Source organism: Papaver somniferum, chromosome 1 (assembly GCF_003573695.1).
Source record: "Papaver somniferum cultivar HN1 chromosome 1, ASM357369v1, whole genome shotgun sequence".
NCBI classification, from domain to species: Eukaryota; Viridiplantae; Streptophyta; class Magnoliopsida; order Ranunculales; family Papaveraceae; genus Papaver; species Papaver somniferum.
This window is the reverse complement of record NC_039358.1, coordinates 143335894-143363492: the sequence shown is the minus strand read 5'-3', so window position 1 is coordinate 143363492 and position 27599 is coordinate 143335894. Positions and strand designations below refer to the sequence as shown.

The 27599-nt window shown below is 36.7% G+C and overlaps 2 protein-coding genes across 3 annotated transcripts; both read right to left on the bottom strand.

Annotated features, from left to right (window-relative positions):
* Positions 1-416: 416 nt before the first annotated feature.
* Positions 417-4944, bottom strand: LOC113303084 (zinc finger CCCH domain-containing protein ZFN-like). 2 transcript variants are annotated; one of them, XM_026552080.1, is made up of 7 exons: positions 4424-4944; positions 3793-3965; positions 3498-3551; positions 3261-3389; positions 2790-3110; positions 1482-1748; positions 417-1372 (listed from the first exon to the last, which is right to left on the bottom strand). In XM_026552080.1, exons 1-7 carry the CDS (start codon positions 4494-4496, stop codon positions 1028-1030), a joined length of 1362 nt encoding a protein of 453 aa, XP_026407865.1. In that variant the 5' UTR covers positions 4497-4944; the 3' UTR covers positions 417-1027. The 2 variants fall into 2 exon arrangements, with proteins under 2 accessions (XP_026407865.1, XP_026407872.1); XM_026552087.1 differs by having other exon boundaries at positions 3261-3377; positions 4424-4941.
* A 2315-nt stretch (positions 4945-7259) lies between these two features.
* Positions 7260-14094, bottom strand: LOC113303076 (protein argonaute 16-like). Its single transcript, XM_026552070.1, has 23 exons — positions 13949-14094; positions 12402-12718; positions 12114-12319; positions 11791-12012; positions 11562-11698; positions 11374-11471; positions 11191-11288; positions 10921-11089; positions 10719-10835; positions 10535-10642; positions 10379-10441; positions 10174-10287; positions 9914-10079; positions 9715-9827; positions 9477-9614; positions 9237-9367; positions 9073-9138; positions 8901-8964; positions 8636-8750; positions 8440-8513; positions 8252-8346; positions 8075-8106; positions 7260-7865 (listed from the first exon to the last, which is right to left on the bottom strand). The coding sequence occupies exons 2-23, from the start codon at positions 12696-12698 to the stop codon at positions 7687-7689; spliced, it is 2802 nt and encodes a 933-aa protein (XP_026407855.1). The 5' UTR covers positions 12699-12718; positions 13949-14094; the 3' UTR covers positions 7260-7686.
* Positions 14095-27599: the final 13505 nt, after the last annotated feature.

Sequence of the window (27599 nt, the reverse complement as noted above, 5' to 3'; positions counted from 1 at the left end):
TGTCACATGACTATATTATTATCAGCTTCTGTCTTAAGTTCTTCTGAATAGGATCTTCCAGGATAAATGATTCCAAATAATTTGAGATACCCGGAGGATACAAAGCTGGAAAATTAGGGACAACATTTACAAAAGCTTTACTAAAAATCTAAAGTTAAAACAGGAACAACAAGGAACATACGTGGCTAATCATCCAAAAGATGGTGCTGCCATTTCCTCTCCCCTATTTAGCTATTTCACATTATTATTAGCAAACATTTAAGCTCAACCGCACACCTCCATTTAAGGAGAAACTCAGATTACAATACTGAAAAACTTAGAAACACACCAGTGCGTTCAATAGAGAGCTGAAAAGAAGAAAATTCTCTCCAAGGAGTCCCAGATTATTTGGAAAAAGAATAGCAGACAAGCGTTTGCTTCATGAAAGCTACAAACAGCAACATATGCATATTCCTGGATTTCTCAGTACCTCCTACCAAAAGTAGATTACAGTTTTTACCTGCTAATAAATGGACAATTATTTGCATAAAAATGTTTTATCTGATATGGCACACAAACCAGTGTTTCTGAACAACAAGTCTTGGTAATAAGCACATCCCAAACGGGAAAGAAAAGAAAACGAGAATAAAATTAAAAAGAGCCAACAGTAGAAACATGAGTAACCCTCCCCCTTTCTAAACAAACCCCTAGGGAAAGTTCCCAAACTCAAAGTGGTCACAAGATAGGAACAACTAGATAACATCTCAACTTATGAAGGACGAAAAACAATTTTGAGAACCAAAAAACTGAGATTTCACCTGCATTTGTTTTATTCACCAGAAGAAAAGCTGTCCCCCGAATGCCTACACAGTCTCACCCCACCCCAATGCATCTCTACAAAAATTATCCTAACCCAATTCGCTTAGTCGCAGGTGATATCAGGGATGCAGAGCATAAGACGTGAGAGAATTTTCCTCTCAAGGAACTGAACACAAGTAAAAGTAGCGAGAAAAAGTAGAAGAAAAGGTCAAAATGGGCAAGGTATAATTTAATCAGATAGATCGTTTAGAGGTTCCAGTGAAGATGATTTAGGATTTGTAGAAGAGAGAGAATCTTGTTTAGGATCTTCTGGAGGTTTTATATTTTGGTCTTGCTGTTTGCCATTAGATTCTTCGGTTTGGTCGGGTAACCTGGAAGATTTGGATGGAGAAGTTTCTGGTGACTGGGATGGTAGCGAGTTTCTTTGGTAAGGAATGATAGATGAGTCTGGTATAGATAAAGATGGCATGCTCCCGCCACAATTATAGAATCCTGCCATGGGATGATCGAATTTGCAAGCTGCACCATACTTGCAGATTCCATAAAGACTGTAGTATGTGCAAACTGCTTGGCCCTAGATACATAAAAAGAATTTACAGAACATAATTAAGAAATTAATATGAAACAAAAATTAGTATCGAAGCGAAGTTAAGATATATGTAACAGAAAGGACATGCACTCACAGGTCTTAAAGGTAATCCATATGGACTCATTGAATTTGTAGCCAATGGAGCAATCTTGTCTCTTGGGTGGTGGTACTTGCAAGAGGGTCCAAATTTGCATCTTCCAGTCTTCATGTAATACTGACATTCTGGTTGTTCAGGTCTCTCAGGGTACTGCGTGAAAGATGACGAGTGCACCTGCCCATTTGGACCTGACTCGCCTTGCTTCGAAGCGTAGACAAGGTGGGATCCAAGAACGTTTGTAGATGATACAGGGGTCATAGTTCCCTGATTAATAAATAAAGTAGCAAAATAAAAATACAGTAGGAACTGTACAACATGGCTACAAGCAATCTAGAGATCTGACAATGGTGTATAGTAATCCAATAGAAATGGTTGAGCGCTCCATGTTATGGGTGACAGGTCTTTACAACAAGCTAGTTTTAACTACAACATATCCAATCTTTACAAAATCCTGAAATTCTGCGTCAAACGAAATCAGTCTAGCTGTCGTATATTTTCTGAATAATTCACAAAGGACTTTCCAGAGACATTTGGTTTAAAGAGGAACACAAAAGTATTTCTGAAGTGCCAAGTGGGAGACAACATTAATAGGGTTCAAGTCAGCATTTGCTTGAGGCGAGAGGTTCATCTTCCTCGTCAATGTTTCAACTTACCTAACACAGTAACTCCTGAATTCTATGAAACCAATGCAAGAAGGCAAAAGTAATAAACAAATATACCTTGATTAGCCATGGAATATGAAGGAACAACAAAAACTTGGCCAAGGAACTGAGAGGTTGAACAATAAAAATATGCCACTACGTGGACAGCCAAAGCACGTAGACTAAATAAAGCATCATTCAAAGGATCTAATGAATTCAATTTGAGAGGCTAATTTTAATTTACACTTTCGATAAGTTACTAACATGTTAACTCTAACAGCAAAGAGTGAAAACTATGGGGTCATATTATTAGAAAACAAAACAAAACCATATCCAAATATGCGTTATAGAGGTATTCAGGTAAGGTATACAAGGTGAGTATATACCTTGTTCCATTTGCATAGACTAAATGACAAAGAACTTAAGGCCAGAGGCAGAATGCCAAAACTATGAAGAAACTCTAAAGTGGCTCTAACATTGTATATGAACAAACTATTGAACTTCAAGGTGACAACGATAACCCTTCAAATGGCTAACTGCTTGCCAGACGATGATGTCAGAGCATGTAAGAGGATAGTCATTCACGAGAGAAAAGATATTCGAACAAAAAGAGATCCCAACCTGATACTAATATGCATGTGGAGTTGACAGATTCATTACTTACCATATAAGTACTCCATCCTGGCTGTGTAGGCAACAGGCCTTGTGAAGACGAAAGAACTACAGGCATGTATGCCTGAGGTCCTCCTTGCATGGATTGGCCAGAGATAGATGGTCCTCTCGGCAAAGACCATGTAGGAAGACCACCTGCATATGGAAGACCTGAAGGAGGTGTTACAGATGAACCCGCGGACCCATAAGCAGTGGGTCCAGTGACTGGTAATACAGCTCCAAGCGCAGCAGCAGGCTGGGGATGATTGAACTTGCAGGCAATTCCGAACTTACAGTTACCAGTTCGCATATAATATGGACAAGGCTTCTCTTCCTGTTAGCGCAACAAACGTAAAGCAATCTGTGATCTTGTTAACACTTTTCGAACACAACATTCTAAACCGATAACGAAAGTGAATCATTAAAAGCAAATATAGATCCAACGACAGAAATCAACACAGACAATTGACAAGGAATTAAGCACCTGACGCATGGGTAGACCCAAAATGTTTAGTGGAATCTGTCCTGCATCATGTCTATCTCGTGGGTGATTATATTTACAAATTGCACCAAATTTGCAAGTACCGGTCTTCATAAAATACTGCGACATATGCTTTGTAATGGTAAACATCAGCGTGTACGTAATACTTAACACTGAAAGTGTAATGAGGAGACCAACTCCGGCTACTAAAGAAACTTGGTAATTACTAAAATAACATACCTGGCAGTCTGGTTGTCCAGCTCTTTCAGGAAGTTCACCCCTGTGCTGAGCAGCCTGTATGCAAAAGAACCAAAAACATCTTAAACATTCAATTCAAATAACAACCATTGAAAAAACATGAGATAATTAAAAGCTCAACTGGATCACAACATTAATACCTGACTTCAAGAAAGTACAGATGAACATTGACTAAGGGCATTTAGAACAATAGAACTAAAAGTATTCAACTTAATCCAAACTAAGCAAGCAACTTAAACAAAAACTGGATTTTTACAATAGAAGCATATTTTTGTACCTGCCCTGAATAGACAGGATGATTAAATCGACAATTAGTGCCATAACCACACAACCCTGTCCTTAAATAATAGATACAGTCAGGTTCACCAGGGCGATCAGGATAAGAAGCTGGATTGGAAGCTATTCCGTCTTGGCCCTCCTGAGCCTGTATTTTCAATTGCCACATCGCTTCTGCAGAAGAATTTTTTTTTAAGATAATCATCAAGTTAGACAGAGCTTTAATCATCCGCGGCAACAGAAATCGTATTTATGACCACATTTTCTTAATGTATGAACGCAATTCTGCCTAATTTAACAAAAAAACAAAGACGGAACATCCGAAACATCACATCCTAAGATCACAAAATAACCACATAATTCAACAATTTGGTGCAATCCTGTGCATAAACATAGTAAACATCACATCCATCAATTCTTTAACCATAATTCCATAAACATACATTGCCAAAACAATCAAAACACCCAAAGCAAGTAAAAAGAAAAAAAGGCATTTCCGTAGATACTCGAACCAAAAGATGAACCCAACTAAGAAAATTCAGCAATATACACGTAATTCTACAAAGATCGGATCTTTTCTTAAAATGAAAATTTATAAGAAATCAGAGTAGAAAGGAAAATTAGGAAATTACCTTCTAAATTATCAGAGGTGGCAATAGAAGTAGATGATACACCATTCTGAACCTGCCAATTATTATCCGGCATCGATAATAATCTTAAAGGAGGAGCCAAAGAAGTAGAATTTCTCTCTGAGTTCTATAAACAAACCCTTACTTTCTCCAAACACCAACCAAAACTTGTTCTACTTCTACCACTATAACTTCAACTACAATTATAACTCACAAAATTTCTTTTTATTTCAATGGGTAAAATAATTCAATTATCCTTAAAAGGGTAAACAAATTCCAGCGTGAAATTTCGTGATCCTTCACCAATTCAAGTAAAACAGCCAGCAGAAGAAAAGAAAAGCATTAATGAGTAAACGTTGCAGAAATTATATGGAACTTACAAACCAGAAAATTTAATTAAAAAACAAAAAACGATCGATTCGTGTTTTTCTCTCTTACTACATTTTTTTTTCACTTTTTTTTTTTTCTTTTTTGGAGAAAATTGGGGATCTTTTTTGTTTTTCTTCCTCAAATAAATTTAAAGAGAGAGAAAAAGAAAAAGGGGGAAAAAATGAGAAAAGTATGAAAGGGTCTTCTTCTTCTTCCTTTTTCTCTCTCACTATCTATTTTCTAACTTCGTACATTTCCTTCATTTTTAGTCAAAATTATGAATTACTCTATTAATAACCTTTTTAACTAATTTAATTAATCAATTAAAAATGACGTTACCGTATGCGCGCGAAACCGCATGGGTTAGCGTAAGCGGTTAAGGGCCGTTAGATATTTTATGTTCTGTATTGAGTTTTGATTCGGTACTGCTAGCAGCTCCGAAAATTCGTGTGTGTTACGTCTAGATGCATGCATGAGTTGACAGCGTGATTGCGTGTTCACACTACATTGACGGACCCCAGACTTAAATTTAATTATCCACATATAATTACCGGCAATCAGAGTAATAAAATTAGTTTATAATAATCTTGTTATTATATTGAATTTGACAAAACTGTTGACCATGTTAATTCTCACGGATATTCTTCGGTTTTGTTTGCTTGTCATAAGATCACACAAGTCAGCACACTAAAATTCGTCTTAACAGAATGTTTGATCTTTGAAATTTAAAGAATTTATTTATTAAACTAGAAATATTCGTCTAAACGATCATATGTTAGAAAGTGCAGTAAGTATTTTTCTAAGTTAGGTTAAACGGTAATGCCTGGTACTGATATTAATTAGTGGGTCGTAGAAATTAAATAAATCTGTACGTTAAAATTAATACCACCGAATTAAAGTGTTGAAATAACCTCACTGAATCATGAAAAAGGGAAGTAATCAAAATGGGAACGAATAATATTTGCGTGGTGCGCGTATTTATAACGTCAGAGTCAGAGAGAAGTTGGAGTTGGGTTATTTTAGGTTTAACAGCAGCACAACTCATACACAGTCCTAGGGGTAGCCTAGCTGTCTAGCTATCTAAGGAGGAATTCTTAGAGTGTTGGTAGGCCCCATAGTGCACTCACAAAATCACTACGAGCACGAGGAGGAGGAAGAAGAACGATTTTGTGAGTGTGGGTAGTGTGTACGGTTTCTTTCTTTCGGATTCTTTTCTACGTGATGAAGAAAGTGGGGAGGTTAGAGGTGGGCCCACGGCCCACTAATCTCTTAAATGAGATCTTCTCACCGATTTACTAGCTGAATGCCACTCAGGGAAGGAAGAAGTGGGGGGAAGCCTATGAATTCTCTTGACCACCACCTTGCTTATTACCTTTATTCTGCATGTTTTAAGCCTGAAAGAAAACACTATATGTGAATATGATGTGTCTATAAAAGATTAGCGATGACCAAAATCAGAATCTACATGATTAAAAACCGAAAAGAAATCGGTTACAATTTTGATTACAAGCTTAGGTAAGCATGATGAATGACAATAATGAGAATGTTTTCTTTTCAAGTATTGGTGATTCCTGCTAATAAAGAAAAGTCAACAAATAAAGTGGTATGTTTTCTACATGGCTGTGAACGCAGGCAGGAAGAGAAAACTATGACTTTGTTGCAAACTTGCAATACCACACCTGTGTTTTGACCTATGCTTTTGTATGAAAAAGTGATTTTCTCAACAAAAGCTAAAAAACAACAAAGTAAAATTTTTGTAGAGTCTTTTTAGTCATTCATTCATGTCAGAATAGGTTTTCGAGTCTTTTGAGTTTTGACTGATAAAAGTAGAGACGTTAGTTGGTTGGTACTGATGCTATTTATTACACACTGAACTGAAGTAGTACAATAGGCGGGATCTAGTCTTCGAATATGAGAACAGGCCGCTTCTGAAATGGCTGAATCTTGGAACAGAAGAGAAAAATCTATCAATGAATGTACAACAAAATCTTTTTTTACTGAAGAATGTAAAAATGGTCACTCAAAACTACGCAACTGCAAAAGTGAAGGAAAAAAACAGTACTACAATTGATTAGTGGCGAACTTCAAGTTCCAATCTCCAAACTCTATCAAAAGTTTTCATACAAACTTGAACAAGCATAACTAAATTAGCTTTTCTTAAATCCTGTTATGTAGATATAACAACCAAGTTGCAAACACAAATTACTGAAATCATAAGAAAAAACAAAACTTGAAGAGATTACTAAGCAGAAAAAAATATGGGAAAACTGGTATTACCTGCTGGTCAGAATCTATTTGGTGGAGTTAGATGTGTCTCATGCCTTTACCAGTTAGGAATAGAAAACTTGGGTAAAAAAGCACAATATATGATACTGTTGAATTGACCATCTTCCACTTTCTACAACTTGTCAAAAAGTTGCAATCTATCCAGAATTCTAGATATGTTCTTTTGGAGACAAGATCACAAGAATGAAAAAGACCGAGAATAAGTTGAGAGATCAAAATTCAGTGCTATTTATTTGCATCCATACAAAAATCCTTGTACTCACAAGGAAAACAAAGTTTCATGTTTCGTTTAGGTAAATAAAACCCAAACAAAAACACATGACTTCCGAGTTTCAAAATGAGTCGATAATTAATAGAGATCTAGCGCCTCTAATGGGAAATCATTTCTTCGCAGTATCAACTGAACTAATGGATGGACTGTAAACTGTCAACCTTTTTTCCTTCTTTACACCTCCCCGTATTTGATATATACCATTCTAACCCAAGAAAATTAAATAAAGTCAACCATGACTCTCCTACAGACAATGCCCAGATAATTTTCAGTTTGCCAAGTAGTTCAAACTGTAAATATGATCTAGGTAAATGTAGGTGTATGGTATGTACCCCTAACCTCAGCAGAAGAACATAGAGCTTCGGACATTCTGATGAAGCCTTGGAAGCTCTGGAACAGGAACACTCGATGCAGAAGTCAAATTACCACCGATTCCAGATGACGAGTCAGAGAAATCTTCAAACTTTATGAACTGGCCCATCTGTGAAGCAGCGTGATGGGCATAGCAAATGGGTGCAACTACAGAAGAACAACAAAAGATGACATAAGACATCGTTAGAACAGCAGCGCTTAAATTAAATATACAAATTTACAAAGATAGGTACTTTAAAACAGACAAAAGGCGGTCTTGATAAGAAGACTATCACTTGTTGTCAAAGTTGCAAATTGATAGCCTGAAAAGATAATCTAATAGCTCTGGGAAAGAAAGCGATAAAGTATAAAATTACCAATTGAGACTGCTGTTGTACTGCGCTGGTACCTGTATCAGCAGCAAAGCAGGAAGTTAGAACATATTGATTAGCTTTAAGAAATAAAGCAGGAAGTTAAAATATATTTATCAGCTTTAGGAAATAAGATCACTATAGCTTTTAGAAGCAGATTTGAGACCTGAGTTGGGTACTTACACATACGAAAGAGAGTGCACGAGCTTCTGCAAATCGTCAGGTGAGAAACCAATCTCATCAAGCAAGACATTGTAGTGTGCAGGGCGAGATGTTCCCTTCATTACATCAAATTACAGAGTTAAGTTTAGCAAATACAAAAATATACAGACAGAAAGTCATACGAACATCATAAACATTTGATCACTTACAATAGCTCCATTATGGGCGCACATGTAAAAGTCATAATTCCTAGGATGCACAACTTTTGTATCCACCACCGTTCCTGTAGAATAACATAAATACACAAAAACTAGTAAAGATGGAATCTGAAAATCTAAAATTCTAAAACAGGGAAGGCAGTAGAGAGTACAGATGCACAAAGTTTTAAGGATAACAAAGTGAAACCTGGTGGAACATTCTCGGGGCGGCCACCAGCTTTGAATAATTTTGTATGGTGGTTTTTCTGTGCGACAATTAGTGTGAACTTTGGCAGCTTCGTCTCTCCCAAGTGAGTTATTGCCTAAAGCAAACAGGAACATTTTAGGTTTAAAATTATGCCCGAATGGAGATACATTTACAGATATTGAATCCATAAGCAAGAAAAAGAGCCATAGATGTTGAATAATCCCCATGGTTCTTATTGTTGTAACTAAATTGGAGCCAAACGAACCTTAATGATCTGCTCCAACTCGACGTTCAATACTTGGTTGAATTGAGACTCACTCACTCCATCCCTGAAAAGTGTAACCATAATCCATTAAAACACATATCCTGGTTTCTTTGTACTAAAGGGAAAGAAGACTGCTCGAAGTGAAAATTGAGAATCTAGAAAATTAATATACCTAAAAATGATAATTTGGCTTGGCTTTCTCCCATTACTTGTCTGGTAGAAATCCACCAAAAGCTCTCTGGAATCCACAACAAAGAAGATTAGCAATAAGAAAATAAACATTGACACACTACTCAGGTGCTATGTTATGATATTTAAAACTGTTGAAATTACCACCTCATAATTCCGTCATCCTCCCCACTTGGTAATACTTTGTACAAGGAGTCGATCATCTCCACTTTTGGGGATTGGGTACGTACAGATGCCCTGTACCTTGAAATTAAGGGCCAACATCTAGAACCAACAACCTGACAGTTCCAGCATATTTACCAGCAATGTCAATTAGGATACAATTTCCAAGTTCATGAAACACTAATTCAATACCAAGGGATAAAAAACTAAAACAAAAAAACTTACAGCAGCAATTGATGGGATATCTGATTGACCTGGTGACCCATGAGAAACATCCATTCCCAATATCATAGTTGGAGTTTCACTAATAAGGGGAATGCGAGGTATTTGTTCAACAGCTAGCAAAGAATTCTTACCCCCAAGCTAATAAACAGAGAGAAACAAGATGGACATGCAAATAAGAGACTAAGCCCCTAAAAAAAGGAGGAAGGGAAAAAAACAAGTAGCAGAGTACAAGGTTTACCTTCGTATTGATTTTCAAAAGGACATTAGTAAGGTACTGATCATTTACTTTCATTGGGCAGATGCATTGTGTGACAATACCTGCTTCAGAAAGGCACTTCTTCTTCCAAGGTCCTTCAATACAAAAAGTAAAACAAATTCAAATTTTAAAGATCATTAAAAGAAGAATTGAATGTTGAATTATGTTTTAGGCACCAAACCATAAACATCAGAATTTTTCCGCTCTGCCAGGGCACACAAAAGAAATTCAGGAGGACCGGGTAGCTTCTGTTTTATCTGTTCAAACATCGCTTCCACCCGGGCAATAGGAGGTAATCTCCTTGATTGGTTATCTTCCTCAATTAGTGAATATGGACGCTCCATATTCTGCATAAAGTGGAACAGGATTAATACAATGCCTCATAAACCACAATGACAAGTATGAAAGCAAATGCAGTTAAAAAAAAGTCAGAAGACTCACTATTCCCTTATTTCTTGCACAATCAATAAGATCCCTAGAAATCTGGCTAGTGTTGCAACGAGCAGAAAAGTTAACGAGTGCCCACCTTTGAATTTGAACGGGTTCATATAGTGTCTGGAAAAGAAGGAACCACTTTGACATCAATTTCCTCAATCAGATAACAATAAGACATGTTCGAAAAGGCAAACAAAACCTCATGACTGACCTGCCTATTGTAATTCCACCGTCCATTGTTAGGGATGCAATCAACATTATTGCCGACTTTCAACTGCAATTGAAGTGGACCAAGTGGTAAAATTTCACGAATTAAACCAATGCATCATACAACCATATCTAGAATATAAACAATAAAAAAGCTCACAGCAGGTGCTCCAAGAACACGTCCTTCAAGGGAAATCAACTCTTTCTCGATAGACACCCCACAGGCAGAAAGTGATGGATCCGCATCATAACGGTTGTTATTGATAGACTGAAAAAGACAAAGTACAGAAATGAATAACTAATGAAATATGAATGCCAAGGAAAGTCAGCAAAAGGATGCTTACATCTGTCAGCGTCTTAATACGTTCTAAAGGCTTTTGTCTTGATTTTTCAACTAAAGAAGATCTTTGCATAGTAGATAAAGACTTTGTATAGCGTTGCAGTGGCACAAGCGAACAGAGCTGAAATGCAGACAAGCAAAAGCATAAGAGAGAGAAAGGAGAGATAACATTGCACATGACCAGATAGCACAAGCATCGTACTAACCTCTAGAGGAATGTAATTGGGTTTCTTTGGCCTGCCAACGTCCACACAGGGCATGTATGCAGAAGTAGTAAGCTCTAACTTACGATGCTTTGTAAAATAATCGTAAACAGTAACCTCAACAGTTTGCCCTTCATCCGCGCCATCTTCATTTCTCACTTTCATGGGGAAGCTGTAACAGAACAAGAAAACAAGTTTTAATCTCCATCAAGAAGTATCTAATCAACTAGAACTAAAACGAATCACAGAAGGCATAGTGATCAAATGAAATACACTAGCTCTTTGCAGGGCTTTTCGCTTAATCCCATGATCTTGAAATCCATATTATTATGCTTCGTCTTGATTCTCATGTTCTTCAGCATTCTTTTGGCCTGAAAGTCCAAATGATAAACATCACAAGCTGAAGAAATGATGAGAAAAAAGGTTCAAGGACTAGAATTCAATGGCCACTAGTACCTTTCCCCAGTCAATTTGGCGAGGATCCCTCGCGTTCTGGTTAGTAAGTAAAAATTGCAGCACAGGACCAGGAGTCAAGGTCATTGTTGTGGACACATCTGTAGAAAGCAATGAAATAAGATTGGATAAAGCAATAAATTGTTGGTGAAAACTAGAAACAAGGGTAGTAATGAAAAGAATGGGATTACCCATATTCAAGGTCAAACCACTCTGTGTGGTACGGAAACTTGAATGAAACCCTCGAACACCAGTAACTCCCCCACCAATATCAACGAAGTTCCTCACATCACCATGAAAAAAGGATTGTCTAACTAGAAGGCAACCCCTATGCTCAAAAACCACGGAATGAGAAAATAAGAGATCAATACAGCCTAAAAATCAACAAACAAGTTATCAGACAATAAAAAATTGACCCACCTCTCGGCCGCTTGCTGCCTCAGTATAATATCAAGCACTCTCAGTGCATCCCCAGTACCTTCTGCATCACTTCCTTTGAGAGCTAATGAGATAGATCTCATAGGAATTTTTGTAGCAAAGCTAATCTCTACCTTAAACGTCTGCGCTGCTTGATAAGCAGCAGAACGCTTTGATCTTTTACGCTCAATTTCACTGGGGCTACCAGAGCCAGGACTCCCATTGCTGAAACAACCCACAAATCACATTGGAACAGTATATGTCATGCTGAGGATAAAAATCTGTGAGGGGTATATGAGGAAATGCAAAGGGGGTAGGAGACAAACCGTTTGACAGATGACTCTTCTAACACAACTTTGAACTCAAACTTGTTCTGAGGAAGGGGACCCACTGTAAACAAGCTTTTCTCTCCATCATAAGCTAAATGTTTCCTTCCTAGCTCTGAACAGTAAGTTTGACACAGATTGTCCATAAGCTTCCTCCCAATCCCCTTGCTTTCAACTGCTCGTTTATCTTCAGAGGTAATAGAAACCTGCACATTTCTAACTAATGAGTTGAACACACCTACATACATACATTCAAAAATTAAAGACACGGGTTTATTTTGTACATACAGTATACTGATAGAATGTTGCATCTGGAACATTAACCGCCACTCTGAAATGGTTAGCAAGCAGCGGGATGCGGTTTCCATCTCTGCCAACTCCAGGCCTGGACATTGGTATACGGTTTGGGACATATTGTTTCTCTGGCTTCACGTCCGGTGCCTCTAATTTCTCTGGCTTCACGTCACGTGCCTCTAATTTCTCTGGGGTCAGGACCGGTGCCTCTAATCTCTCTGGGATCACACTTGGTGATAAAATTGGAGGTGGAGGAGGCAAATCTTCGTATCCATCCCTGGTCATTTCCATATCTTGAAAGAATGGGTTTCCTGAAACGAAATAAAGTAAATGCTTGTTCAAACCAATCGACATGACAATTCAAGGAACAAGCATACATGTAGATGGAACAATTAAACTAAGCAAAAATACTCATATCCACAAATGCCATAATATTACTAAGTTCACTACTAAGCAAAAAAGTGTGATCCAGACATAGCCGATAAAACATAATGCACACAAACCCATGCCAGACCGAAGAAGGACGTTGCACAATGCTCAAGAGATTGTCTACTCTAAGAATAACCAAGAGTTCAAGTGTTCAAGTAATCTGTAACTAGCAGGACGAGATACACTACCATATAAGAGACTTTCCAGGAGTAAAGGAGTACAGGCAGGGTTAACAATAACCATACAGAAAACATATAACAGCATCTAAGAAATCATAACACAAATCAAGAAGTTGTGTAAAAAACCCACCAAAATTTCAGAGACTCAAACCTATAACTATGAGTCACAAATATGAAGCACCCACTAAGCCATCACCACTTCATCAGAATACTAATATTTCTACATACATGAACAACTCATAAAAACAGGAAACTAAATAACCAAAGCTTAAATCACATACATACACACCAGTCTCTCAAGAACAAGCAAATGCATGAATATCACTATCCATGAGACCTCATATATGCATGAAAGTAAAAACGGATCCTCAATAAAAAGTACAGTATAAGCAAAACCAAAGAAGAAAAAGGAGAAATCGAGTTCCAAACTCAAACAACATCCCAAAAGTTCACCAAATCAATAAGTAGAAACTAATACAGCAGAAATAGAAGTACAAATCAAAGTTTCCACTAAGAATAACACAACAACAAACATCAAACATGTTGCAGAAGTAATTTTAACAAGATACCATGCGAACCAAAATCAAAAACCATCCACCAAAAATCAAAATCCATTATAGTGAAATCACTGTAATGCACTCATTCATATACTTCCTAAACATAAGAAACTCGATTAATCTGTTAGAAAACACTTCAAAACCTCAAAAATCTCTCCGATTAAGCTATAACAAACCCAGAACGAAAAAAACGAAAAATCAACAAATACGGTAATGTAGAAATTGATTTTACATCTATTACTCAGAAAATCGCTTTAAGAAACTTCAAATACTTCATAGAATAATCTCCCATGGAGATTTTAAAGAAAGAAAACAGAAGAAAACGAGAATCACAACTTATGAGTAAAGAAGCTTGTAAACAGGAAAGTAATTTTACCTGAAAAGATTTTAAAAACCCTAATTCAGGGTTTTGGTTGATGAATTAAAAAACCCCTTCAGAATTTCTCAAGTTTTTCTTCACCTCTAAGATTTCTCTCTCTTTCTGACTCTCTTTCTCTCTCTCTCTATAGCTCTCTCGCTCTGTCACTAGAAAGACGAACTTCAGGGTAGTGGAGGGAATTCGTGAGGAAACAAACTTTTTATAACAACAACTAGACTAACATTACACGGTGCATCGCATTACACTGGAATTTAACTGGTGTTTGTCCAGCATCTTCGTTTATCACGACAATTTGATCTGTAAATCAACGAGTCATTATACCCGACTTGATACATACCGTTCGATCTGCCAAAAAGAAGGTGTAAAATAAACTTGGCGTAAGAAAGTTAGGATGCTATCATGTACAGCTTAGTTTCTACACTGACAACATTTTCTGTTTTCCTTTTTCGGATGAAAACCTTTTGGTGTTGCTCTCTGTAATATGGTTGTTACTGGAAACAGTTGCAGGGTGGTGATATTAAGATTCCAAATCATGGACGCAATATCCTGCAGGATGTACGTTTCGCAGATTCTAAACGTTTCAAAGAGCACGGTATAGAGAACGACATCCTATTCCTGCGTGTCATAATTTACTCTTGTCTTATCCATATTTTTGCGGTGAATTTTTCTTTTTTTATGATTAAGGAAATTTAACTTTAGTAAACCAGTATTTGTGGACTACCGGACACCATTTTTGTACAACGTTACCAGATGAAAACCAAATTAACACCGGACAGGTGTATTATTTAGGGAAAATTAGGCTAAGGTCCGACCCATGGATTACCCATAATATCAAGCCCTTAATTAAAAGAATTTTAAATCTAGGCCCCGAAATATTAAAAGACTTTGATACCCTTATGCATATTGTCAGGCCCATAATTAAATAAAATTTAAATTCAGACCCAAAATTATTAAAATAATTTAACTCAACAGTTACACGTGTAAGCAGAAGTTACACATGCGTATAACATGTGTATCTACAAGTTACACATGCATATAAATGTTCATCTCAACAGTTACACGCCAAAAAGAAACATATATTCAGTTGTTATTGAAATAATAATTTCATTTACAATAATTCTATGTTTATCGGTTACATATGGGCATGCAATGACTACAATAGTTTCTCCGAGATTGAAAACATGAGGGCAAACACAAAATGATTGTTGTTTTTAGTCAACCAGTCATCTGGGTATACTCCTAATGCTCCAAAGATATACCTGCAAGAGTATCAGGATGGTCGAAAAGGTTATCAGCTGAATAGCCAAACAAAACACACTAGAATCTGAATATTCATTTTCTGACTGGAAAACCATAGTGACTGAGATAATAAATTACGCACCAACTAACCAATGTCAAGAATGACAATATGACAACTGTGGGGACAAAAATCCTAGCAACCTGTATGAGACATGCAGATAATGAGAATAGTAAAGTCACATAATTACAATTACAGCACTACTTCAATATTGTAGAAGATAAAGCAAAAAAATTTAGCATGAGACATTTCATAGATTAAATATGTATAAAAGTAAGCACCATAAGTAACTGTTTCATTGATACTTACAAAATCAACAAATTTCTGAACAGGATCTTTGGACATTTGGGCTGTCTCAACCAGACAAATAATCTGGCTCAAAACAATGTTGGCTAGCATGTGTAACTACCAACTACACATCCAATTAGCATGTGTAACTAGTAGCTACACATCCATATAGCACTCGTAAAGTCAGAAGGCTCGTGTACCTGGCACATACAATTTATAGTTTAATCTTATTAGATTGTGCATCTTATTATACAATTTACAGTATCATCCAATCTGCATGATATCTCATTCCGTAAGAGCTTGCACAAACAAAAACGTAGACTTTTTATCCTATCCAATTAGCATATGTATCTATAAGATACACATTTGGTTAGCATGTGTAACTAGTAGCTACACATCCATTTAGCTTGTGTAACTAGAAGCTACACAACTAATTATCATGTGTAACTAGTATCCACACACCCATTTAGCTTGCCAAGTTAGTGAATTTCGTCACATAAAGTTCAGAAAATTTAAAATATTTCAATCAAAGATAAGCATATTGCATCAGTTTTGACCTAAGAGTACTCATGGAGAATATATAGTAGCTAAGATACTTTAAAGAGATGATACTTATATTCGACGTGATTCATTATGTAGCCACAGATGTTGATGAGATTATTAGTCGTTATATTAAGCTAGTACTCATTGTAAATCGACAAAGTCGTCATCACTAATGGATGTTCAGTTGAGAACTTAAACTGATATCGCAGAAAAAAGCATACCTCAAGTATTTGATGTACTCTTCAGTTTCTAAGGTGCCAAATTCTTGTTGTACAAGAGCAGCAGCAACTAAAACCAGTTGGAACACTGTGATAACCTGTTGGCCCAAAATGCAAAAGAGAAAAAAAAATCAATTCAACTTGCTAAATAATGATAACTCAAGGAGAAGTCAAGCAGACTGTTGAACAATACTAAGGCAGATCTTAATTCTTACATTGAAATACTGTTAATTAATGTTAGACCATCGATATGGGCATAATTGCTAGACCGTTGATAAGGACATCAAATGCGAACCGCACAACCCCAAGTAAGCAAATTTATATTATTTTCCTTTTGAAATGTATAGTTTGAGAGAAGAATCATCTATACATGGCAGATATACATCACTAAATACATGTGTAATCAGCAATTACGCATCCAACATGCAAGTGTAACCAGCAATTACACATCCTAAAAACATGTGTAACTAGCAGATACACATGCTAGAAAGCATGTGTAACTAGTAGATACACATGCTTATAGCCACACAATTTCATCAAAAGAAATTTAAGATACAAGAAAGGTTTTAGAAAGCGGACCAATTCCATCCAAAGTTCACCCCTGCACAGACAAAAGAAACAATGGCATAAGTACCAAAAGATACTAATTGAAGAGGTAAAAAATTACTGGAAGTACAATCAGAAGATGTTTTAATGATACTTGAAAGTTGAAAAGAACATTTCTAGTGGTTTTGAAACACTGGATGGTATTCTCTATATTTTCTAATGTCGGTGTAAGCATGCATTAGATCAATGAGTAAATGAATGACTACGCAACATATGCCAAAGTAGATCTGCAAGGAGTTTTAGATTGCTTGCCTTTGTGTCAGTGAACTTGATAAAGAAGCGAGATTTGGACACAGAGATCTTGTCTTCGAGAATTGTTGCACTCAGTTTCTTGTTTACATTGGCATTACCACCTCATATAGATTTTAGCTCACCAAAATCATTGTTCTCTTCAGATAGGGACTGGTCCTTTTAGTAGAACCATAACATACTGCGAATTAACATAAAAACCTCAGTTGGCAAACATGGAAAGAGCTCACAAGACAATGCAAGTCCACTAGTACGAAACTTAGTGCAAAAAATGTAAGAAAATGAAATATATATAACATACACATTATATCCCAACATGTGTAACTAGCGGTTACACATCGATATATCTTGTGTAACTAGTGGTTACACATCCATATAGCTTGTGTAATTACTAGTTACACATACATATAACGACTGAAATACATTCGCAAAAAAAAAATGAAATTATGAGTTGTAAATTTCATACCATCTGGATGAGGCTCAACAATCCTCGAAGGAAACTTAATATAGTTGTATGGATACAATAGCCTATAATCTACAACAGCCGAGTAGATTCTCAATTTCAAAGCTTAGCGTTAATAATAAGATTCACCGAAAAAGCATGAAATATAGCAGAAAGTACAATTACAAGGACATTAATTATTATTTCACTTCACACCATGAGTATTGGGATATTAAAAATGGAACTGAGCAGTACACGTCCTAGTGGTAGCAATACAACTATCAAAGATGAACTAAAGAGGAGAAACATTATCCATGCCAGAAAGACCAACAACACAACACGAAGTACAAAGCCATAACTACCTAAGAGGTAAGATATACATTTGGAAATACCAAAACTTCATACATATGGAATATATAACAATGTCAGCTACCTATGAGGTAATATATACAACATTCACAGGGGATATCAAATAGTTACCAAGTGAAAGATGGGTTTGAGCCGTAGTAAGCCTTACCAGATGAATAATCCGGAAGTTACACATTTACTCGCGGAGGATCTGGACATTGTGTAATTAATGATGTGGTTGAAAATAGTACTATTATGCATTCAAATATCCTTGTACACATTATGATCAATAACTATATGAATTTTCCTTCATCATAATCAGGAACCTTGAGAACTGATTCTGAAATAGGAAAGGGATTCTTCATTATTTATAGTAAATCATAGGTTGGAAACCTTTTGTTTTCTTTATAAATATACGAAACACCAAATGCATATCAAATCCTTTAGGTCAAAATTCAAAAGAACATCGAATAAGAAAATTTTTGATAGTTAATAGAGATTAAGTTGCGTTGATTACAAACCTAGAGTTTGATTTTCAATCAGGAAAGTGTTATTATTATTAGGTGCATTTTCATTAGTTGTTGTAAAAGCTGAAGATGAATGACGACGATTTCATATCTGTTGTGGTTGAAGATCTTCTTAATTCCATTGTTAAACCTGCACAACAAGCAATGATTAAGGTTAGAACACACATGAGAAACAACAAAGTAGAAGAAATTACAACTTAAAAGAACCGTGAAGAAGATGAAAGAAGAAATTGATGAGATGAAACAATAACCAGTTATAGAAGATTTCTGAATAGATGAGAGATAAAGAAGATCTGACGAAGCTGCAATTTCAGATTCATAAGGAAATTCTAGAGTCAACAATTTTTAGATCCAGGAGGAAAAACCTAAATGTTCAAAAAAAAAAGTGAAATCACCTGATTCAAGAAAAATCTGGTTGTTCTTCTTCGATGCTTGAATCAATCAATACAAAAATTAAAAGCTAATCGAACAAATAAAAACGAAAACCTAACCTGAAATAACTTGGAACCAACTCAAAACTTAGATTCAAATCAATCGATTGAGTGAATGATTTGAGTTTGTAGATTAATTTATCATTAGTTGTATAATATATGGAATCAAATCGATTCAATCCTCTAAATCGATTGCACGTAGAAGAAACAAAAAAAAATCGCCTGGAGCTCTGGAAGTTTCTGAAAGAGAAAAGAAAAATGAATCTGATTTCCTGATTCTGTTTCTAATATAACTAGGTATATATCTGAGGGTTAGTTTTGGTACTTTAGTTCTTTTTTATGACGTCATCGACCAGGGAAATTTCAAAACCTGGCCCCAATATTAAAAGTTCTGGGCCTAAAAATATCAAAATCTGAAAGTACGGAGTTGACAATGGATGATCCATTTAGTGGGGCTTCTATATATTGAACCCATATAGAAGGGGGTTCTAGTATTTTTTACTATTATTTACTCTGGCAGTTTTGACTATTGACCAGGATTGGATGCTAAGTGGGGGGTACACGAGGCGGAATCGATAATTTTAAGCAACAACGCTTTTTTTCTTCTTTTGATGGAAAGCAAGTAAAGCGCTTTCAACCTCTCGTATTTGCACACCAACTCATACATTAAATGCCCATAACAAATATTTATTTATTTTTGAATTTTTATCGATCACATTTATTTTTGAATTTTGATCGATCACATAACAGATATATATGGACAACCAACTGTAACACTGGATTTCACCTATTGTTGGAAATTTTGCTTTAATTATGCCAAAAGTTTCGCATGGTATTCTAGTATACCATTTTAAAAATCATATCAATTGGATGGACGAGCTAAAAAATATAGCCTAAAGAGCAAATTAGGTCATCGCTGAAAACTGACATAATTCATCCCCAACTTTTACTGCCGGGCTATTTTTACCTCCTAAACAATCTCAAAACCTAAATATTCCCGAGTGAAAAGGTAGAAAATTCTCTTATGTTTAGAATTGTGGGGTCAACGATCAAAATCTGAGTTCGTATGAAGAATCTACAATAGTTTTAGTGAAGGGTCTTACATCTGAATTTTCTTACTACGAAATTTCACGAATTTTTGCATACATCAACATAAATTTCCATTCATTCTTTTATTCAAGAAGTGTGTTAATGCGATTATGAGACTATATGTCCTGCTATATATGCGTGACTACTTCCATACTCATGTATCTTTTTCTGCACTCTTTCATGACCACCCATCACCTCTCGCTGATATCATTAAAAACAGTGCTTGGCTTACTCAATAGCCACATTCGACATCACATGTTCATCCAAGCATGTCAACACTGATTGACACGGATGAACTCTCACAACTTGATTAAGACTCTCAAAACAGTGACATGACATACTCTCACAACTTGTCAGCCTCATCAGATGGGTGTGAAGAGTCATGCAGGTCAACCTAGTTATGCAGGTAAGCCCTAGTCATGAAGATAAGCCCTATTCATGCAAGTAAACCTTAGTTATGCAAGTAATCCCTAGTCATGCAGGTAAGCCCTAGTCATGCAGGCTAACCTAGTCATACAGGTCACATTTACAACTAAGTAGTATTTTCTACCAAAACACTCGAGACATCAACAATGTCACAAATGGGGGAATGTTCATCACGGTATTGGTCTGGCGGTTTACGACAATACGGTGTGCAATGCACCCATTATGAGAAAGTGTCAAGAAATGTGAATAGTTAACAAGTGAAGGAGTAGTGGGTACGCAACCATCCAGTCTTCCCTCCATGAAAGGGACACGATTTTATCACTTTCACACGATCTCCACCTTCTCACTCCTCCACTTACACTTCCTATGAGATTAGGGTGTACATGCATGATTACACGTAAATAGATTTTCTGATATATGTATGAACAAGTAATCGTAATCATCATCACAAGTATCCAGAAACACGGAGAGAACACATCGCTTATCGTAACAAGCGAGTCATATCTTATGATATACATCCATACACCATCGCACCTCACATAATCTACCACTTATCTTTCTTTTGTGATCGAAGCAAGACTGGAACAAACATTTCTTGGTTTAGGACAGAATTGTACAGATTGATCTCTCGAATCTAATGTACTCATGTACATTACATTTGTTTAGGATTTAGACTCATTTGTCATCAACCTACCCCATTTTTCCATTTTCGGCAGAATCAATTTTACCCTACAACAAATTAGTGACCACTGTGGGAGATTAATCTCTCGGTTGCAAAGTCAATTTCTCCCGATTCAATTTCTTTCAATTTCACATAAAATGCAACCCTAATCTCAATACCAACGTCGGTGGGACTCCTGGTGCCACTACTTCTTTCTCCTATATCGGTACTCTAGGTAGCAATCCTTCTGTCAACAAAAATGATGGTAATGTTAGCAATCCAGGTGATACCGCCTTCACCAACACTGGAATCAATGGTGATACTATCAACTCACCTCTCTCTGGAGAAAGAAGCCGGAAACAATCGAGCTCTGCTTACCATAGCCGATCTGATGCAAACGCAAGAGATCCTTGCTAAGAATCAAGAAGGTATAGTCGTCGAAGTTACTCAATTTTCTCAAGCCTCTGATCGAGCAACGCCAAAGCAAGCCAAGAATGCTTCAACAATCCACTGATGATCCTGGAACCTCCAAAGCTATTATCCTAAAAGACGATGAAGCACCGGTTGATGTCGTTGATGGTTTGTCATTAAAGGATCAACAAGCAATACAACCTTCGACCTTCTGTACGCTTTGAAGGAGCAAGAGGAAATCCATCGCCTCAGAGATGCAACATCCTGCACCTGCATCCCCACCAGCTCCAACTCCAAAACTACAGACGTGAATGTCGCGAAGAGAAAATCATGTCCAAGCTACACCATCTCTGGCTCAACGCCAATAACATCAACAAGAGAGACGCTCCCAGACTTTCCTCTCCCCATGGAAGAGGTGGTTGAATTGCTGGAGGTGTGGATTCAAGATGGTGCAATCAAGTTACCTCCTGTCAGACGACCACTAACCTGACAAGAAATTGAAGATCCCAAATATTGTCATTTTCGTAGATTCGTCAATCATCCTACAAGTGATTGCGATAGATTGAAACGTATCTTCAAAGAAGATATTGATTCAGGGGAATTGCACTTGGGAACTTAAAGGGTGCACATGGACTCTATCCATATCAGGAGCTTCATCATGTCTGCGGAACCCATCAATCAAGTTGTTTAGACTTTCATATTTCTCAAAGGCACAATGCAACAATATCCTCATCTCTCTTAAATGTGTTATGTCAGGAGGACGATTATCTTTTTCAAATGGAAATGGAATACACCTTGAACCTGCTCAGATGGTAAAGGAAAAAAATGTGATTGGGGACTGCTAACTACTATTCATCTCAAAGATACTGAATTTTGCAAGACACTAGTCGATGCACCACCGTTGTCAATATCATCTCATCAAGATACTAAAAGACGTACGGATACCTAAAAGAGCAGACATATTGACAACATCCAGTGATGTGCCTAACCATTTATGAAGCGCAATACATATGCGAGGACAACTCCATGCTTGACAACTCATACGATTCACGTTAACACAGACTTCAACTTCAACTTTCATCCAAATTTTTTCTCTAGAACCAGCGCGTCAGCACCAACCAAAGATACACGGAGACTCTGTGAGAAGATCAAGTGGATAAAAGCATGGTCAAATTATCTCATGTCCGGTAGAATCCAAGTTAGCTACTTGGGACTGATTTCGACCCAACACAGTCATCAATATCGACCTGATATGTTCACCTCATCCGGAAGAGAGTCTTACCTGTTGCGGGAGGATAGAATTTGAAGATGGCTTATCACAGCACCTATGGAGTATGAACCCAAAATGACCTTGAAGCAGACACCTTACAGAGACGTGGCATCACTTATAACATGAATCAGAAACTTACTCATCATGTATCAATTAAAATAAGTTATCTCTCCTTGAGACATTGTTAGAGATACTAGAAGGACACTAAAGAGATTTATTGGTAAAAGAACATCCGCCAATTTCAGCAGAATGTCTCCATAGTCATCAATACCATAAGTAGCAAGCATAATCTACGAAATCTATTTATACCAGGACCCTCAACCCATTAAGAGGCCTCCTCCACTTGTGTACCATGTAGAGTAGGGACTGCGCCCATGCTGCCAACTCTGCTCCGGAACACCGATATGATGTTGAAGACATGTTGCAATAAATTTGAAGTTCTAACTATCAATGATAACAAAGCATCCACAACCATCTTCATCCTCAATATTAATGATGATGCCAGCCTCGAGACTTCTTTCGTTAACGCTACTTTAACCATCTCATGAAACAAAGACAGCCTCATATTGTGCATTTCCTACTTGGACTTGGGGACTGGGTGTCCAGGTTTTTCCTTTTGAGCACTTAAACCCTCATATCAGATGCTTGATTCACCACTTCTCACACCAACGAAATTACTTACTTGAAGCTTTCAAGCATTACTTAGATTCCTACCGTTTATCTTCTCCGCCAGCAACAACAGCTACCAAGTTGAAAGCTTCGTCTTGACTTCAACAATGGGTACTCATGGGAAACGACTACCTATATGTTTTCAATTCCTTCCATAGGGTTATCATTGGCTCCTCTACCAACATCGAGGATGATTTCCCTATCACCGACGACATCTGCCTTCCCATTTCTAGACCATCATCGAAATTACAGAAGACAATGAGAGTCCACACTCGGATCTATATTTACACAATTAATCCTGGAATGAAAAATTCAAGATGTACACCGAAGTTATTGGATAGTTGAAGCGGCATGATGGAGCAGACACCTGGATGAGGGCATGATTTTCTCTTTCTGCCTGAACTCTTGTTGATGCATACCACCACCAACTGCTATCAGTACCAACTACTGATGATGTTAATGTTGATCGCTCCCGACCTTTTTAACCGATCTTAGTCACAAGCTTCTCCGATTATCTCTGTTGGAATTTCAGCTCCTTAACCTTTATGCTTTACCACTAAACATCATATAAGCTGACTACATGCTGAAATTAGACTTGAACCTAGTATTAGCATACTCAACAACTCACTGAAAACAACACCACACATAGTTATAATACTACATATAGTTCATAGTAAAACAGGTTGAGAACAAGAAAATAGAAACACTCAAGACACTAAACCTTTCATGACTTTTTATCAACTTCTATTTCCTCACATTACTTTTTGATGGAATGAAAAACAGATTTTCTTTTAAAGAAAACATGTGAGGCTAGAAAAGAATCCTAGTCGTGCTTCCATATGTCCACCAACCTTTCCATCATGAGTTGGATGACACCTCATGGCTACGTTGGACACCTCATATGACATGTCAAGCCAAAGGACATGTCATGCTTAAACTCAACCTTATCTAGCATCATGCCTTAATGCGGATTAAGACTAATCCGACTTAACATAGTATAAACAAGATTAGTTTAACCAAATGGAGATTTGTTGCGAAAAACACATAAATGCCAACATCTCCCACTTTTTTAAGCAACAAAACTTTTATTAAAGAAAAACTTTATAAAATAATTTTTATGCTAGCCGCACACTCGAGTCAAATAGTACGCTAGCCTTCGACTACAGAGACCTACACGTGATGTTTAAGATGCGTAAGCAATTTCTACAATCAGAAAACTAGACGGCCTATTATTCCCAAGTAAATTATTTTATTTTTCAAAACAGAAAAACATTTTATTGGCTTAGCTTTACGCCAAAACCAAACTGAAAAAGCGGGGGTCTAACAACCACACCCAATATTTCGCTTAGCAATCTGTATGGACAACTCCAATATAATTCCAATAGAATCAACTAGACAGTCAGACTTAATCAATGAAAATATTTCCAAGAGTTTGTATCTCTATTTCTCAATTCAATCTGCAATCAAACAAATAGGAATTTCCAAGCCCGATGGAATATAAGAAATAATTTGGACGGTATAAAACCAATATCCAAGTGTCAATCAATTTAATCAACAACCAAAGGTTGGATTCACAATTGATTGAACTTACGCACAACCTATGATATTTCTATTATATAACAAAATATAATGCGGAAAAGAAATAACACAGACACCAGAAATTTGTTAACGAGGAAACCGCAAATGCAGAAAAACCACGGGACCTAGTCCACATTTGAACGCCACATTGTATTAAGCCGCTACAAACACTAGCCTACTCCAAGTTAACTTCAGACTGGATTGTAGTTGAGACCTAACCAATCTCACATTGATCAAGGTACAATTACGCTCCTTACGTCTCTGAATCCCAGCAGGACTCTACGCACTTGATTCCCTTAGCTGATCTCACCCACAACTAAGAGTTGCTACGACCCAAAGTCGAAGACTTGATAAACAAATCTGTCTCACACATAAAAGTCTATTGTATAGATAAATCTGTCTCCCTTAGATAAACCTATGAGTTTTGTTTCGTTTTTTGATAAATCAACGTGAACAAAAACCAATTGATATACCGGACTTATATTCCCGAAGAACAGTCTAGAAATATCAATCACCTCACAATTTTGGTAGCGAAACAAGATATTGTGGAATCACAAACGATGAGACGAAGATGCTTGTGACTAATTTTTATCTTGCCTATCGGAGATTAAATCTCGAGCCAATCTTAGAAAAGATAGTACTCAATCACGATAGAAAGAACAAGATCAGATCACGCAACTACAGAGAAAATAGTTGGGTCTGGCTTCACAATCCCAATGAAGTCTTTAAGTCTTTAACCTACAGGGTTTCATGAAAAACCTAAGGTTAAAGGAGAATCGACTCTAGTCGCAACTGCTATCACACAGGAGGTGTGGGGATTAGGTTTCCCAGTTGCTAGAGTTCTCCTTTATATAGTCTTCAAATTAGGGTTTGCAATCAATGTTACCTTGGTAAAAAAGCATTCAATATTCACCGTTAGATGAAAACCTGATTAGACTCAAGTCATATCTTTCAATCGTTAGATTGAACTTAGCTTGTTACACACAAATGAAAAGTGACTTCATTTAGATATGAGTAACCGTACCTAAACGTGTACACCTTGTTGGCTCACTAATAGTTAACCGAAGTTATCCATATGAACACTTTCATAGCATGGTTCCCGGACATGGATTACATATATGCAAGTACGCATATTATGCTTAAATCCAATTGTTCTAAACTCTCATTCAACCATTGAAACATTCTTGGAAGATGGGAATAGCTGTCTCATATTAGCTTCAAAGCAATTTTCAAGTGATCGAATGATCAATACGAAACATTCCGAGTCTACATCAAATGAATGTCTCACACAAATCATGTAAGATGCTACCAGGCGATCTTCACATGATCATCTTTTGACTTTCATTAAGAATATAAGATGAACTTGGTTAAAGCGAAAGCTTACCAACACATATTTCGAGAAATATGTAAGCTATTTAAACTCAGATCAAAATATCAAACGTGTATAATCAAAGTCTATATAGCTATACGACTTTTGTCTCAAATAGGAGATAGAGTAGATAGGATTTTGAGTGATGGATGAGTTCAAGTCTCCACATAACTTTTGTTGATGAAGTTCCACAATCCCCCCTTAGTAGTTCTCCGTCTTCAATCGATGAACGCCGTGAAGTCTAAAGCTCAATTACACTTTCTATCCTAATCCGAGACTTAGCTATAAGTAGACTAGAAATAAAGACTTATAGTTTTGGCAACTAAACTTGACAAACAAGCTTGAGATAGCAACACTTGCGAGTTCGACTGAGCAGTGCTCTAACAATCTCCCCTTTGTCAATTTTAGTGACAACTATCAATTCATATGAAATACATAATAAATTAACTTTGTAGATCTCAATCCAAATGCTTGATTTCCTTGGTTCTTCAACATTACTCGAAATATTCGTCAGTTCCAAGTACTCCAATGATTTTGAGCGTGTTCAACTCAGCATCATAGTTGTTGAAGATCCATATCTATAACAATGATAAAACAGTTGCTCCCAATCATTGTTATACAGTGTCATAGTATTATTACACAACATCAAAGTTCAATTATATCACAACAACTTTGACAACAATATTATGGTGATATTTATCACTCCCCCTTAGTCAATACTTCATTTCACATGAAAACCACTCCCCCTTATATAATGATCCGTAAACCATATGTATTTATAGTGTGAACTACACATTAATTCTCCTCCTTTTTGTCAATAAAAATTGGCAAAGGTACGAAAATTAGTGGGGTCATAATGAAATTTCCATAGAAATACTTCATGACCAAAAGAGAACAACATATCAACTTGTTTAATTAGATGCCATCATATAGCCGAAATTAAATGCATTCATCAAAGAGTTTATTTATAAAGATACACGATAACTCCTACAATATTCCACAGCCGCACTCCCCACAAAGATTTGGCAATTAAGCACAAGTTAAATTAAGAACTCTCCCCCATAAAATGTCATTCCCGAACGAACAACAAGAGCGACCTTACTTTCACAAGAAAAGAAGGATTTCTTGACATTAAAAAATCACATGAAAAATGAATTTGTATCCAAAATACTCAATTGAATTAACCACAAGAGAACCCATGATTAATTTAATCGGAAATGCTCACA

Bases quoted from the DNA above. Each gene is read 5' to 3' on its own strand.
- LOC113303076 (XM_026552070.1), bottom strand. From the start codon at position 12,698: ATGGAAATGACCAGGGATGGATACGAAGATTTGCCTCCTCCACCTCCA. The intron at 9,828-9,913 runs GTTTGGTGCCTA...TTTGTATTGAAG, and splicing joins GAAAAATTCTGATGTTTATG to GACCTTGGAAGAAGAAGTGC. The intron at 8,965-9,072 runs GTATATTAATTT...TACACTTTTCAG, and splicing joins AGCCAAATTATCATTTTTAG to GGATGGAGTGAGTGAGTCTC.
- LOC113303084 (XM_026552080.1), bottom strand. From the start codon at position 4,496: ATGCCGGATAATAATTGGCAGGTTCAGAATGGTGTATCATCTACTTCT. The intron at 3,966-4,423 runs GTAATTTCCTAA...ATTCTTCTGCAG, and splicing joins CACCTCTGATAATTTAGAAG to AAGCGATGTGGCAATTGAAA. The intron at 1,373-1,481 runs GTGAGTGCATGT...TTATGTATCTAG, and splicing joins ATGGATTACCTTTAAGACCT to GGCCAAGCAGTTTGCACATA.